This window comes from Poecilia mexicana, unplaced genomic scaffold (genome assembly GCF_051168715.1).
Source record: "Poecilia mexicana isolate PSO_F unplaced genomic scaffold, ASM5116871v1 scaffold_3, whole genome shotgun sequence".
NCBI classification, from domain to species: Eukaryota; Metazoa; Chordata; class Actinopteri; order Cyprinodontiformes; family Poeciliidae; genus Poecilia; species Poecilia mexicana.
Window position 1 is genome coordinate 8,415,927 of NW_028263372.1, and position 16,477 is coordinate 8,432,403.

The 16,477-nt window shown below is 38.8% G+C and overlaps 1 protein-coding gene across 1 annotated transcript in view; it reads left to right on the forward strand.

Annotated features, from left to right (window-relative positions):
* itfg1 (integrin alpha FG-GAP repeat containing 1) overlaps nucleotides 1-16,477 on the forward strand; it is a 164,093-nt gene that overhangs the window by 112,070 nt on the left and 35,546 nt on the right. Inside the window, exons 13-14 of the mRNA XM_014983727.2 lie at nucleotides 3,075-3,118; nucleotides 7,076-7,154. Of these exons, the coding sequence (XP_014839213.2) occupies nucleotides 3,075-3,118; nucleotides 7,076-7,154 (123 nt within the window). The remainder of the gene's footprint in view (nucleotides 1-3,074; nucleotides 3,119-7,075; nucleotides 7,155-16,477) is intronic.

A 16,477-nucleotide genomic window follows, 5' to 3' on the forward strand; every position in this document is an offset into this window, starting at 1 on the left:
CAAATTAGACTTTTATGTTAATAACCACTTTAAGCAAAAACGAAGGTGGTTTTACAGCCATTCACACACAATCTAAGAATCTAAGTGTTTTCATTTTGAAGTGCACATCTCGGCTGAAAATAGTGTGCCAACACTTCTGGGTAAAAGCTTAAAGGAGGTGTCTCCACGGTTACTGGATGTGGTATCCCCAAGAATAGAGGCTCTGTTTGTGGCAAAGTTTTATTACGGCAGCTTACAGCAAATTAAGCTTGGAACGACGCTGCATTGTCCGGATTGTTATTGGATTTTAACGAGCTGCAGCAGAGACGTACTGTAGCTTCTCTGTATAACATAGACATTGTTTTCACACCCCAGATGTCCATGCACAGCCTAAAGTCTGGAATGGCATTTTGATTGATGGGGGGGGGAAGAGGGAGAATTCTTAGCCTCTTGCAAACATATTCATTCATACCCCTTGAAATTTTGCACATGATGTCGCAAGATGGCCTCTTACACCCATGTCTTGTGTAAAGAAGCCAGAAGTCTGTGTAATAAACCAACACAAAGTAGTAATATTAGTTATAGTAATAAAAGACTAACGGCCATCATAATTGTGATGTAAAAGGACAGAGATATATCTAAAATAATTTGATAATATTGGGAACATTTCTTTTCTTCCCCCGTTACGCTGATGCCACTAAATGCAATGTGATCAGCTGTCTTAAACGGACATTATTATGTAAAATCAAATTATGTTATAATGTTGTTCCCTTATCAATTGCCTCAATTATTTTCCATTAACCAGGTAAATTCTCAATTTGGCATTTTGAAAATAAATTTAGCTTAATGGAAACGCCAATTTAAAAAAGTAAAATGAATTTTTGATCAAATGTTTGATCAAATGAGGTGGGTTATTTTGGCTGTATATTGAAATTGGCTTTTTTTTACAAAGCTGCAATAGAAACACTTTTTTTGCATGACCAAGTCATACATGATCAACAACCAGATGTTTCCACTGGTGTAAACAAGAAAGAAGAAGCCAGGAAGTAGCAGGAGGATGATGGCGCAGCTTGTTTATCGATGACTTATCTCGTGAACAAACTAATTCACATGTAATTTTAATTGCGCTTCTCTTTTAATGGAAACACCAGAATTGCAAAACTGTGTTTTTTCAACATTAGCGGCATATCTACAAGTTTTACACACTTACGTTAAGGTTCGCCTCTAGTTTTGCTCTTGTTCTCCTTTAGAGGTACGTTCCCATCATTTCCATGGGCTTAATCACTGTGGCATATTCACTCATCAAAGGCCATGAGGGTCCAGACAATATTATTTGGAGGCAGAGTGTTATTGCGCATCGCTTAAAATCTAATATCCCTCTAAGTACTGCATCCCTTCCAATTAGTATATTAAAACATTGATAATCCACAGCGTCTTCACAGGTCTAACAAATCAAACAGCTGCAGCTGATCCAGAAGCTGCTGCTCGTGTTCTCACTAAAACCAGGAAGATAGAGCACATAACACCAGTTTTAAAGTCCCTTCACTGGCTCCCTGTAGCTCAAAGAATAGACTTTAAAATACTGTTGTTAGTTTATAAATCACTGAACGGTTTAGACCCACGATACATTAAAGATCTGTTATCGCTGTACCAACCGTCTAGACCCCTCAGATCTTCTGGTTCTGGTCTGCTCTGCATCCCCAGAACCAGAACCAAACGAGGAGAAGCAGCATTCAGTTTCTATGCACCACAAATTTGGAACAAACTTCCAGAAAACTGTAAAACAGCTGAAACACTGAGTGCCTTTAAATCTCAACTTAAAACCCAGAGTTGCTTATGGCTAAATTAGGGTTAGAGTGTGGGTTTTGATGTCTTCGATGTTTTTAATGTTTTTATCTTTATTTTTTATCTATTTATGTAAAAGTGGCGAGTGATTGAGGGTCATTGCGCGCACAGAAAAACCCTGTAAATTCTAGACTCTAACAGGTAAAAATAGTGCACAAATATCCGTGTAGGACGGCGAAGTCCTAGCACAAAAATTCGCGTAATAGGTGGACGGAGCCTGGTGCTGCAAGGTTGGAGACCTTGTCCTGTTAGGCAATGGGGCCTGGTTAATACCCGTGTTAAACGGACGGCAGAGTCTGGCGACAACAGGCGCTTAAATTCTGTAACAAACGTATGTTTTTATCTTTTTTTTAAAAAATCTTCTTTTTTTCTTTCCTTTTTCTAAAATCTTTCTCTTTCTTACTGTTTATTCAATGTCACATTCTGTTTTTATTTTGTTTTTTATTTATGTAAAACACCTTGAAATGCCTTGTTGCTGAAATGTGCTATACAAATAAAATTTGATTGATTGATCCAATGATGACATCGATTTAATAGCTGTGCCGCTCAAGGTGGCATTTAAAAAATTTACTTCCACCCCTGCCTTTTTTCCATCTTGATGTGCGACACTTTGAGCAGTGTTAATTACACAATAATTTGACAAATATTAACCTTCCGACATTTGCTTGTCGTTTACTGTGATTCATTTCCGTCATTTCTCGTTCACACGGTTTCGGCACAGTTTAGCGCTGTGCTGTGGAACACATCGCTATGTCCAGCCCAATAAAACACTATTATGTTTTTAGTTTGATTCCATCAGCCAAATTAAGGCAACCATAGACCCAGGACCCCATTAGTATGCTAATAAAGGCTCTCAACTAATGACTGATTTACAATTCAGTTGATTTTTGTCCTCGCTCCGCTTGTATGCACAAATAAGTAAAACGCTCTCCTGGCACACATGTTCATGTTAATAGTTTCCACATTATTATTCTTTTTTTTGTGCTGTTTATCATCAGAAGCAGCTTACTTCTAGCCCTGCTTTTCTTCCTGTCTTGACCAAATCTACTTTGCATTTGTGAGTGATTAATAAATTGTGTTTGATATCATGAAAATATGAGAATCATTAAGCCCAGTCAGAGTTTTTACATCTTTCTTTTCTTCCTACTGTCAGCCATTTTGGACCCACTTGTAAGCGAGTCCTTCTCAGTGTGATATTCTGCAAAGCAGAGATTCTGATGCTGATTCTAATGGGTCTCTGTCTCCCGCAGTGCTCAGCGGCCTCTGCTCTAACGCCTGTCCTGAAGATGTCAAGGTGAGAAACCTTTTACTCTACTTTTCTGACATAAAAAGCTCCTGTGTGCCTGGATCACATTGATTTTTAAGAACTTTAAAAAAACTTTAGTACGAAGTGCAAAAACACAAAACCTCACCAAGTATTTTTGGTCTTGTTTTTAATGCAAATATCTTAGTGTACTTAAAATAAGACCAAATTTACTCATAAGTAACTTTTCAGCAAGATGCAGCAGCTTGGTTTAAGCCAATAATTCCTTTATATTGATGAAAAAGTTCTAGTTCCACAGGCAGATTATTTCACTTATAATGTGGGGGCAGAAAGTCTGTTATAAGTGAAAAAATCTGCCAGTGGAACAAGTTATTTTTAATTAATAAGAAATAATTGACTTAAAACAAGCTTGTATGTGTTGCTGAAAAGCTACCTGGAAGTTAGTTTTATTTTTATTTTAAGTGTACCAAGATATTTGCATTAGAAACTAGACCAAAAATACTTTGTAAGGTTTTTTGCTTTGTCAGTGTAGAAATAATTTGAACATTCAGTCAGTAAATGTTTTCGATATTGAGCAAAACCAAACTGTCAGTTTTTTTCTTTATTACAATAAAAGGAACCCAAGTCATCCCATTTGCATATAATAATAAAAAATAGTGATTTTTTTTTTGTCCTTAATGCCGCATTTACATAAACCTTTCTGAACAATTACCAAGCTGTTGGCTAGCAACATGGAAGCTAAAGGAGAAGAATGTGAGCAGCAGCCTTGAACAGCAAGCCTTACCTTTTATTAAAGCTCCACATGATTACCCGCTGTTTTTCTCTTCAATATGGCGACAGAGTGTGAGGGATGCAGTAAAATAGCAGAAAGTAGTTTTTTTGTTGTTGTTTTTTTTTTATTTTTTATTTTGAAAGAGCCACTGACATATTGACAGCACGTTGGTATATTGGCACTGCAGAGTGAACCAGTGAGGGATTCTATCAACAAGCTCAGACTGAATCATTCTGATGAAGGAGGGAGGATCAAAACAGCAAGGCTGATTTTTTTGCAACATTTTAAGATGAAGAAAATCTCCTGATATGTTAAGACCAGAGAAGGGTTTCAAGTTTCTTAAATAAGTTTTAAACAAAATTAAGAAAAGGTTCCTAAAACAAAAATTGTAAAATGGCTTTGATGTTTTTAAAAATATCAGAACTGAAGCAGAAGACTAAAACAAAATAAGAGAGTAAAATAAGAGTTTTTGGGGGGGGTTTGTTGTTTTTTTTAGTCGTCCTTCTGTGAGTGGTTAAGAACTGTCCAGATAAGAGGAGGCAGTGGCATCGTCCCACTTCACTGTGATGGAGAGCTGTGGTTGCAAACTGTAAATCACTGTGATTTCTAAACACACCTCTGTAAACCAGCAACCAAACACCTTCGTCTTTACGTCAGCGGGTCTGTTTGTAATAACACAACGTTGTTGGATTTTATTTGATAAACAGCAGGAGTTTTTCCTCCTTTTTAAAAAAAATAAATAAACTTGACATTTGAAATGTACTTTGGGATTTGTTTATTAGACTGGGATACTTTGACAGCTGTGATCTCAACGGGGACTTGCAGTGGAGTGGATTTTCTCATAACATCCACATGTTCCTACGACCTCCATCCCCTCCTCCTGTATAGTGGTTAAGGTGTCAGAGGCATCATGTTTACATTGATTACACTGGGATACAAAAATATGTTTTTGGAAAGTTGTCTGTGTTTTTTCAATTGAATTAGGAGTATTTTGCACAGCTGAATCCAAAAATGACATCTATTTTTAATCCAAAAATGACATCTATTTTTCTCAGTCAGGTCAGAGTTTTCTTCTTTTTTCATATTTCTCACCCAAAAAAGGTTGTAGGAGAAAAAAAAAGTTTTCTAACAGTGTATTAATTTCATGTTGGATTTCTGTAAGTTGAATAGTAAACATTGATAAACATGTGATCTGAACATTACGTCTTCATTGTGTAAAATTCTCCGTCTCTTTCCTGTCCTGATGGAATCTCTCCTCCTGCTCTTCGCTCATTGATCAGATTCTCAGGAAACCGATCCAGATGTGAGAACAAGTCCTGTATTTTGATGCTCATGTTGCTCCATAGTTCAGAGAGTTGACCTGATTGAGCAAAACCAATGTGATTTTTGGATTCAGCTCATCAACATGACCCTGAAACAGTTGAAAAACCCCAGGCCATTTTTGACTGTTGACCGGTGTTACCTTAGTAATCGATTAGTCTACCAATTGTTCTGGTGATTAATCGATAAATCATTTGCTCATTTGATAAAATAATATAAATACATTAAAAGAAGCAAATAAACAACTAATTAAATTCTATTTTTAAACAAAATTGTATTTTATTGCCAAAAATGCAATAATATAGAATTACTTTAGTATACATGCATCAGCAGCTAAGAAGATTTGTCTAAAATCAACATGTGAAAAGTTCAACCCTTTCTGCTTGACTTAGCATTTTTGACTTAGTATTTTTGACTTAGTATTTTTTCAACTAACCAATTAATAATTTGAAATGTGATAGCAGACGGTGCTCAATTGGAGATTTTTCTTATACAATTCAAACCAAGAGAAACTAAAATTGTGCCTAAAGGTTGAACATACTATTTACAAAGATTGTTGTTTTTTTATCGTAAATGCAAAACGTTTATGTTTTTGTACAGTTTTGGCTTAATTACTGCCCAGAGTGTGTTGTTGTTTCAGCAAATGGACTTTTTTTTGAGTCTGTAAGCTATAGTTAACAATCAATTTCTAAATTAGTTGACAATCTTTTTGATAACCAATTAATCGTGATTTATCATTTCAATTTGACCAAAAAGAAAAAAACAATCTTGGAAGTGTAGATACCATTAAAAAGTGATCAAATGCTAATGAAGATAATGTGTTGGTTGAAACCTGCTGTTAATATGTGATAGAAATCAACACCCTGAGTTCCTTAGCTTTTGTTTCTTAACTTTCTATTCACTTTACAACCTTAAATGATTACTTTTACTGCTAAATTACATGTTATAATGATATAATAACTATTGCTCAGATTGTCTTCGTTGAAGATGCTCTTATTTTGAGCTTACTTGACACAATATTTAGCAGTAAGAATCATTTTCGATGAACAGTGCTGAATGCTTTGCTGTGAGACACATTGTATTTATTGTGAAAGCACTAATGGCCAATTATCACATGTCGGTGGACAAGCAGGAGAAATAAACAGGTAAAAAAAAAAAGCATCCGGCACCGTTCTCCCAAAACCTTTCACTGGTGGAGAAGTCCTTTGCAAAACACATTATCTTTGACATCAACAAGAGGCTGCCGGTTGTTTTGCTCCTCTGTCTGTCGACTCTTCCGCCTGCTTGTCTAAGTGAAAAATATGATGAATGCGGTAGACGAGTGGAGCTCGCGGCTGCTTTAACTCCCATCCTCTCCCATCCATCAGCCCCGCTCGCGTCTTTCTCTTCCACTCTCCTACCCCTCTTCTTCTTAGTCACACCTCTCGTCCCCCTTCATGCGTTCAGCCCGCTAGTCTTCTCCTCAGCGCTTTTCTCATCTCTTCCTCTCTCTTTTCCACTCGTCTGTCTGTTTTGTTTTGTTTTTTTTACCTCATTCCTATTCCTCTCTCACCCAAAGCGCCACCGTGTCACCGCATAAAGGGCCGAGTCTTTCCCGCAGTGTGTCTGCGTGTGTAACGGGCTCGTGATTAGCCGATGTAAAGCGAAGGACAACTCGACGGGTCTCCTCATTCCTTGTCATCCTTTCATAATGAGGAGATGAGACGAGAGCTAACCGTCTACCCCACACAGACACGCAAATGTCATAATTGTTTATAGTCGGGCAGGTTCAAGCCAGCTAAGTCTGGCCTTTTGCGTTTGGACCTGTGATGGTGAGAAGATTGTGTAAAATGTCAGAAATGTTCAGCTTTTTTTTTTTTTTTAAATTGTGTGTCTATGTGTGTTTGTTTTAACAGCCGTTTGGTGTGAATCAGCCAGGCCCTTATGTCATGTACACCACAGTGGACTCTAATGGATACTTGAAAAATGCCTCAGGTGAGCACTTTTCTGTTTTTAGTCGGTATTTTTTAATAGCAGCTCTCACTCCTCGTTTTAAACGGCTCTCCTCAGTGATGGAACATTGGCAAGTAGCATTTATTTTCCTGAAAAATATACTGCCTCAGGTTTTTTTTATATCACCGTTAAACTGATCTCACTGCAAAAACACAAAATCTTACCAAGTAATTTTGGTCTAATTTCGAGTGTAAATATTTTAATAAAATACTTATTCCATTGGCAGATTATTTCACTTATAGCAAGACATTTTTCCCATGTTATAAGTTAAATTATCTAACAATAGAACAAGTACTTTTTCATCAGTATTAAGGAATTATTTACTTAAAACAAGCTTCTGTATCTTGCTGAAAAGTTCATTGTAAATTAGTTTTGTCTTATGTCAAGCGTACTAAGATATTTGCACTAGAAACTGGACCAAAATTACTTGGTAAGATTTTGTGTTTTTGCAGTGAAGTCAGACCAATTTACTGATCAAGAAGGGTGAGGCTGGAATTTGGGATTTTTTTCTTGTATTTGAAACAAGGAGTGTTTTGAACTAGGGCTGTTGCTTGTTGTATCATCAGTCTGTATCCGCAAAAATGGTTCAAATTCTTCACTTAGAGCCCCAAATGAATTGCTTGTGCGCTGATATAAGTGCACATAATGTTCTGTGTGTCAGGGTTTGTCATTATACGCAACTCAACACGAGCCTCAGTCTTTTGTTGGAATGGTTGATGTTTAATCGCAAACATTGATTCTCGGGTTGTAAAGGATCAGGGATTCTGCTCCCCTGTATATTAACACTTCCTCCGCCTCTGAAGATGACAAACACTTCCACATCCCAGCTACATAAGATGAAATTACTGGAGGTCTGAAGGATACGAAGGTAGAGTGAGACAGATGTTGGAGTAGATAAGACACGACGCTGAGGACAGCAGCGCATTACACTGACACTGAGGAGCGCCATATTAGCTACACCCAGTCTCGCTGTTAGACTGTGGGAAGGACACAGAGCCGATGAGGACAAGATGCACTGACAGCCCGGGGTCAGAGATATATATAGTCGTGCGCTGCATAATCTCACTCTGTCAGATTTGGTTGTTTCATTTGTCTCTTGGCGCAGCTGGGGTGGATACATATTTAAAGAATGAGTAGATGGATCACAGTTCAACATCATAATTATTTCACTCTCCCTTAGACAGCTACAATCGTCAGGATGCAAAACAGACTTTCCTCAGAGGGACTTTTAATTCTTCTACAAACACTAAATATACAGTGGACTGTTTTTTTTTATTTGTAGGTTTTAAATCAGGACAGTTTATTTGCTCTTCAAAGTGTAACATATGCGGTTAACTGGGCACTGACGGCTACAGTGAAGAGGGAGGGAGAGGAGGGGTGGGCTTTTACCGCCAGCACCCACGCCTACTGCGGTGAAAATGGACAGTAATTCAACATCCCACGGAATGAGAAGGCAGCAGAAAGTCACGGCTAGCTGAAGTTAGGAGTTTCAGAAGGCCGAACTTTGGTGGAGATTCACAGAGGGAACGACTTTAGTGTTTTTTCACTGCGTTAAGCTCTGACCACAGTCTAAGATTCATAAAGCCGCCTGCAGGGATTTGCTGCCATTCAGTCGCAAAAGCTTTACTGAGGTTGGTCCGCTCGCAGTCGCCATGCCAATTCATCCCCTGGTGTTGGATGTGGTTCAGGTTGTGTGCATGCAAGTCAAGTTATTTCCTGCACCAAGCAGGTATACAATTGTTGTCTAGTGCATAAAGATTTAACCGTGCTGAAGTGAAGGCTTTTCACCAGGTTTTAGTGAGTGCGTAGTAGTTACTGTGAAGATTTTCTTCAGTTTCACTCACTCACTTGCATCAGTGCACAAATCATTTTATTAAGAAGTACTTACACAACACTCACATCACCACGAAGCCTGACTACAGAACACTTGTGCCAGCTGAACTTGTACAGCAATGCATCAAGATAATTGTAATCCATTAGTATAAAATAAAAAAGTACAATATCTGTGCAGATAGATAAGATGTACTACACAGAGTGAGGAGGAGAATTAATTGTGTGCATTAACCCTTTATGTCTTAAATTAACCCTTTATGTCCTAAATTAACCATTTGCGTCCTAAATTTAAAATCTCCGCCTGGATATTATTTTAATTGCACACAGTTCTTTAAATGTCTTATTAGGAAACATATTTGCCCATTTATCCATAACAACTGGAACTTTCAATATCTAGCAATTATTTTCACAATTTAACATCTATTAAAAGAGAAAGTAGTAATCCCTAACCTTTTCTGAAACACAGATAAACACATGAATTTGGGCAAGGATTTTTTGTGGGAGGAGGAGGTGTGTTTAAACTTAGGAAAACACAATGAAGTGTATCGGCAGCTAGTATCATGGAAGCCAAGCGCGAACGTTTTCCGCATCTGCTTTTTCCCCATGGTTTTCTCAAGATCACAGTATGTGAGTGATGAACCTGATTCCCAGTTGGCCACGTTTGTTTACGCTGAACTCGCGTTTGGTCTTGAGAGGTTTTGCAAGACACCTGAATGTTGGTGAGTGAAATCGGTTAGTGTGTGGTGTGTTGCTCCTGCCTTGTGGCTGAACACCACAGTACGACCAAACCGGTTAATCCTATGATTTTTATCACCGTGTGTGTGGTGTCAAGTTTTGAAAATCAGATGACAATTTTAAAATCCTTCTGTGTAAACCTAAAGGTATCCCTTAGATTCTCTATTTTCACGTTTTTGTTTTCGCTGGAAAGAAACATTAATTTTAAACACCTCTCTGTTTTAAATGCTGTCCATCATGAGAACCACTTCTATATTTCTTTTTCTCAGTTTCTAAACAAAGGGCACAAAGAGAGGAGAAGAGTTGCCAACGGCTTTGCTGGCACAGATCCCAAGACCCCTAATTTAACAGAAAGAAAGTGCGACGAGGGAGCTGTGTGCGTGCGTGTGTGTGTGTGTGTGTGCAGTAATTTAAAGTGTATTTATTCTGTAGCTTGTGGGTCAGGAAACAGCTACTGAGAATGCCAGAAATGAGCAATGACAGACTGCGCACACAAACACACACTATAACGTGTGGCTCTTTACTGGGGTCCAATGTTCTTCACTTACCCTTCACCCTCCTGAAGGGAAGAAAGAGCATAGAGGAAAGGAGAGACAATAAAACACTTGGAGAAAAAGGCAATAAGAAGTAAAGACATAGCTGGTATAACAGAAAGGAATGATAGGTAAGGGTTAAGAGTTATAGCATAAAAACAAAAGATAGTGGTAGTCTGATTAAAGTCATTTTAGTCTCACGAAACTTCAGAAAATGCACTGATGGCACAAATCTGTTAATTACTATACCCACATATGCTGGTACATTAAAGATATGCAGAAGTTATAATGTCAACCTTGAACATGCAGCAAAAGGTCAGCAGCAATCCTGTAATACTCTGCATCGTGTCCGTGGCCATGTGCAGTCTTTGTCCGTGAAGTAGAACTCTTCAAATGTGACTCGATTTCTTATGGGCCAACCTGAAAAATCTCCTGTGGGCTTCCATGGGTGAAAAACATCACCTTGGTTATGCACCACAGCTACCTGTGGAAAATGATTCTGTGAAGCTGATTGTTTCAGGAGAACAGAGGTGATGGTGTTGGAGCAATTTGTTATTCACTGCGGTTTTCACTGGGCCGCCATTTTCTTAGTGTTAATTCACACAAGATTTTTATGCCGATTAATTTTTTTTGTTCCAGTTTTTCCCTTCCGACAAGGATGCATCTGGATGACTAAAGATTATTTTAAGAGAAATTCTTGCCGTGCGTGGCGTGTTCAGAGTGATCTGAGGTCGGGAGCACCCCGATGTAAAATCTGGATTATTCATTATGTTTGATAGTCTTGCCCCGATATGGCGACTTGTGGGTGTGGCCCGAGGTCTGTTGAATGTAATGTGTAGCCAATCAGAAAGCGAGGAAATACGAAGGGAATCCAAAATATACAGAAGACAAAGCACAGTCCATTGTCAGCACAAAGTCTGGTGGATGTTGTAGGAAGTTTAACCTTCTGTTAAATATGCAAACTATTGCCATTGCTCCCTAGTTGGCCATGCTTGTTTACTCTTTTCAGATTTTCCATCAAAAATGTTGGTGAGTGAAAATCAGTTAATGTATGGTGCATTTCTCCTGCTGTGTGGCTCAACACCACACACAGTACAACCAGACCCGTCTTACCAAGGACAGTTTATCGTCATGTTCTGAAAATTGGCAAACAATTTTTAGAATCTTGCCATGTGAACCAGGCTTTAGGACTTGTTTCAATTATCTCTCTCCACGCTGGCATTGCTGAACTTGAATTCTGGGTAAAAGTGAGTCGTCTGAGCGAACCCCAGCTGTCTCTGATACAAAGATACAATGCTATCACTTTTTAAAGATGAACTCAAAAACAAGCTTGAGGTCTCTTTCTGTTGAAAGAACATATTTCCTTTCCACTGTCGCCACATTTTTGCTTGCTATGGATTACTGCAAGATCATTTACACAATGCAGCCAACTGGGCTTCCTCAGACTTTACCAAATTAGCATAAAACTCCAAACCTGATTGTCCTGTACGTCACTTCTTGGTTTTCTCCTTAAACTAAGTACCTCACACCTTTGACATTTGAACCAAAGAGTTGCTTTCTTCCAGGTGATTGCGTGAAATTGCAGCACCACCTCCTGTGTCCATATGTGCTCTGTTTGTCGCAAAGACATTCGCATCTGGGTGTATGCACTTTGTGACTTTCTGACTTTGCGTGTGCAAGCGAGTGTGGATGTGTTTGCTGTACCGTGCCTCTTACTAAGCAGGGTGGATGGATGAGTCTGGACTGTGCTTCTGACAACACCACACCTCATTATCAACAAAATCCTGCTGAGACTCCGAGAGGAGGGGGCTGGAAGACCAGCAGGTGGGATTGTGGAGATGAATAGTTGATGGTATTCATTAAGAACCTTTTTTAATGTTCACTCTCTTGTTCTGTGGACACTAAATTATGCTGAGCAGGAAAAAAAAACACCACAGGGTAATTCTTTCAGGTTCACACATGGATGTGTATCAGTTAGCTATGGATTTAATTATATTTTAGGAACTGGAGAGTTTCCTTTCCATCTGTTATTATTATTATTAGGCCCGAGCAGCTAAGCGCTGCGAAGGCCTATTTATTATTATTATTATTATTATTATTATTATTATTATTATTATTATTATTATTATTTACCTTTTTTATTTGCTGAAACTAGGACAGCAATCTATGTTGTTGAGTTTGTTGAGACTGAAGTTGATTCAAGTAATTAAAAGCCCCAATCCGACGTGGTTCTGTAATGTCTCCTGGTTAATTCAGATATAGACAACTCTTAACAACGACCCTACAAGCTGACCTCAGATCGAGCTTACTAGATTTACATGCAGATAAACTGCTAGTAATGCCAATCAGCTGGTTTGGACCACCAGCAGGGGATTCTTGCTGTTACATTGATGCTCGTTCCTCTAAAACCCATTTTCTCCATGGATGTGGCTTTGTCTCCATGTCTAGATCCTGTGCAGCTTCTCCTTATTTTTTGGGACTACAACCTCAGGGGAGATAAAAACCAGACTTGAAACAAAAGAGACTCAAATCACTGGCAGAAAAGCACATACTCTGTCAACTGAATGAGGCAACATGCAGCAAACAAATATACAGAAAGATTTTGGAGACAATGGCAGCTTAATAGTATGTTCAGACCGAATGTGATTTGAGTTTCAGGGTGTCTGGTTTACATGCAAAGTCTATGTGGAGATGCGTCCAAGGGACGTTGAAAAGTCTCTTAGAGCGGCTTGCATGTCTTGTGCATCATATTTTGATGCGTTTTATGTGTCTATCTCTGCTCCTTTTGAGAGTTTGATGCATATAAAGCACATCCTAAGCGGCAGACACTAGACTTGGAAAACAAGAAATTTTACAGCTGGATACAGAGTAAAATTTGACAGAGCGCCGATTAATCCGAGAGGTTCCATGTGAAGTAGTGAGCTGTAGTTGGTGACCTGGCAGTAGATGCAGGCACCATTGCGAGTCACTGGGTCGTCAAACTGGGCTCAGGTGAGACGAAAATAGTGCTGGACGCGACTTTCGTCAGCACGCAGCTCCCGGAGCAGGTGCTGAAACTTCCCAAACTCGGAAATCATCAGAATTATCAGATGAATCCACACACGGCGCAGAGTCTGGATTCACCTGCTTCACTGAAAGAAACCATCTGGGGCCGCTGGACGCCTTTTTGACACACACAACACATTCTGACTGAACACAGCGCAAGGGTACCTATACAACAGGTCATCATCGAAGAATCAACCACACCATCCACCTACATTCCTGTCAATATTCACGCCAACTTGGCTAGAACTGAACCAGACATTAGCCGGCTGGAGCGGGACTTGACAATGGAGAAGAGGCTCACATATGCCACACCACAGGATGGTTTTTTGTTGTTTGAGGAGACTTTGCAGGAGTTCCTTGTACCTTTCCCATCCCCCACTTTTCCTGGCCCCATCCTGCACCTCAATTTCAATGCAACAGAGACACTGAGGCGGGGGGAGACTCTGTTTACAGCAAGCAGCGAACTCTCCATCACACCACCTGCAGCTCCAATTTTGATGCACGTTAGACATGCAAACCTGCATTCATTGGAAATTGAAAGCAGTGGTGAAGCTCACTGTATAATTTTATGCATAGTTTGTTCTGAAGTGACCAGGAGGAAAAAACAAACTTCTGGAGACATGTATTTTGTTCTAAATATTAGTGTATGGTTTTACTCTGTTTAGCTGTACCTTTACATGTTCCCTGTTCAGTATTTGAGGATTCACACGATGAAAGTCTGGAGGAATTTTTTGATCTAATATTCATCAGAAGCTTAATGCTCAATTATTGTTTTAAATGTCTTGTTCAGTATGCAAAAGCTACAAAAAAAATTGTCTTCGGCACATTCTCACTCCAGTGCTTGTATAAACCTCATTATTACACAAAAGAGTCTGAATGACTGTTGCCATTACAGATGTGAGAAACGGGCATCAACAACCCCTAGCAGTTCATTATCTGCCTTGGTGCTAAAACTTAGTTAAAGGTGTTGAAAAGAGAGTAACATTAAAGAGAAACAAATGTTCAAAAAGGCAGAATAAAACATGAAAACAAGCAGCGTTCATTTGAAGGAAAACTGTACCGGCTAAAGTCAATGTTTAGTTCTCTGCAGTCCTTCCAATTAGACTAATGAGTTTGTGGGATTAGCAGTGGCCCACACACAATACACTACATATTTAGTAAAATGCAGCAACTCATCAAAACTTCCAAAAAATAAAAAATAAAAAATCTCAATTCAAAACCAAGTAAACAGTAAGTGGTACCCAAGTCTCAGACTCTTTTATTGCCAATTATATGAAGGATAATCTCTAAGCACATAGGGAGGATTTAAAATCTGCAGGTAAGATGGAGGAGTAGGTGTTGGATGGGAGAAATGCATTGGGTTGAAAGCAGAGAAAATCAGGGGGTGTTGAGGATGAGGCTGAAGGTGTAGAGTGGACGACTGCAGACAAAAAAAAACGCACTGGAGAGAGAATGAAAGTGGAATATAGGAAACCATGGGAGGCTGGAGTAGCAGAGTGCATAGAGATCAGGGGGGAAAAAAGCTAAGAAGAAAGAAAATATCAGAGTGAAGGGAGGGAAAAAAACAAAAAGAGGTAACTGTCCCTAGAGATGCTGAGAACAACTATTGATCAGGCTTAGCTAGCTCTTTCACTTCCCTGTTCTTCACTCGATCACTCTGCCTTTTTTTCCCCCTTTAACTTCTCACCTGTTAATCTCTCCTCCAGCCTTTCTCAGTTACAAAGGAAGGCCAGCAGAATGTTGAACTCTATCTGGGCCTGGTTCTGTTCAGCCCAGTGAACAGTCATCCTCCAAACATCACTGACTGTTAGCAATTAAAGGGCTTTTATGTTTTCCTACATTCAGATCCTCTGCTTAAGACGGAATAAAAGGATAGCCATTAACGGCCATTTTGTGAAATATTCAATAAATTGGAATATTATTGGAAAATCCCATTTATTCTTAGGAACTCTGTCACCAAGTGAAAGACATTACATTGATTAATTTCACCAAGATGTACGTTTGAAAGCTTTTATTTCTGTTTACTGTGATTTTCTGCTTATAGCTAATGAAAGCATGACATTTAAAATTTAAATATTTCATCAAACTAATAAAATATATATTTAAAAAAAAAAAAACAGAAATGTGGGCTTAATAAAAAGTATATTTAATCCCCGCTTAAAGGTTATTTCCAAAAGATATCTTAATCTGACAAATAAGACTTATGGGATGTATAGTTTAATTTGCTGAGTGCAGCATTCCAAAATGTCGGACTGCTTTTAATAAAACTGCCTTTTCATTTGCCACGATGAGTCATTGGTTTGGCAAATGAGACTATAACCCGTCCCAGTTATAAAATGTTTGCAAACTTGACAAACATATGGAGGTTAAATGGGCAGATTGGTACTTGTTGTTGACGAAGACAAAATTCAAAGAATTTGAATTTCCTGTTGGTTTGCAGTTTGGTTTTAGTGAGACCTGAATAGTTGTTATTTTGGATTTGAGTTAGCTGCAGCTCATTATGAGCAACATTGTAATATAGCTGATGATATTTAAGTTAAACCGCTCCAGTGCCATGCCTACATTTCTTTGAGTTACAGCAATAATGTGGATGATTGTTCATTTTCCTCTGTAAAAAAGAGACATACAATTTTCTAAGTGCAAGAACTTGTTCGGTGGCTCGTTGTTGTGTGCTGCCAGCCTGTTAAAAAGGGCTTCGGTGTTAGGTGGTGTTAGGTGTGTGTGATTTTTGTTTTCAGAAAGCATTTCCAACCTCTTTCAGGCTGCGTTCGTCTGCTGCTCTTTCTGCTTCGTGGCTTTTGTGTGGATCACATTAAGACTGCAGGCACGTTACGACGACATCGCCGACCCAGAGTGAGAGTTGTTTGTTAGCTTTTACCTTTTCAAGCCTGATATGAGATGAGTATTGGAAAGGAAAAACAGAGACTTTTTGGCCCAACTTTTATTTTATTTTTTCATTATTTAACATAAAAGGGTCTATAACTTATTGTGCAACGGCTGCTTTCAGACTTGCTACGAAGTCTAGCCTTTTAGTTCAGAATTGATCAGTATTTATATCAAAGGTATAAATATAAAGTTATTTGGATTCACTCCCACTTTCATGATAACAACAATAACCTGGTGGACCTCTGAGATTTATTTTACAGTGTAGCTTACCTT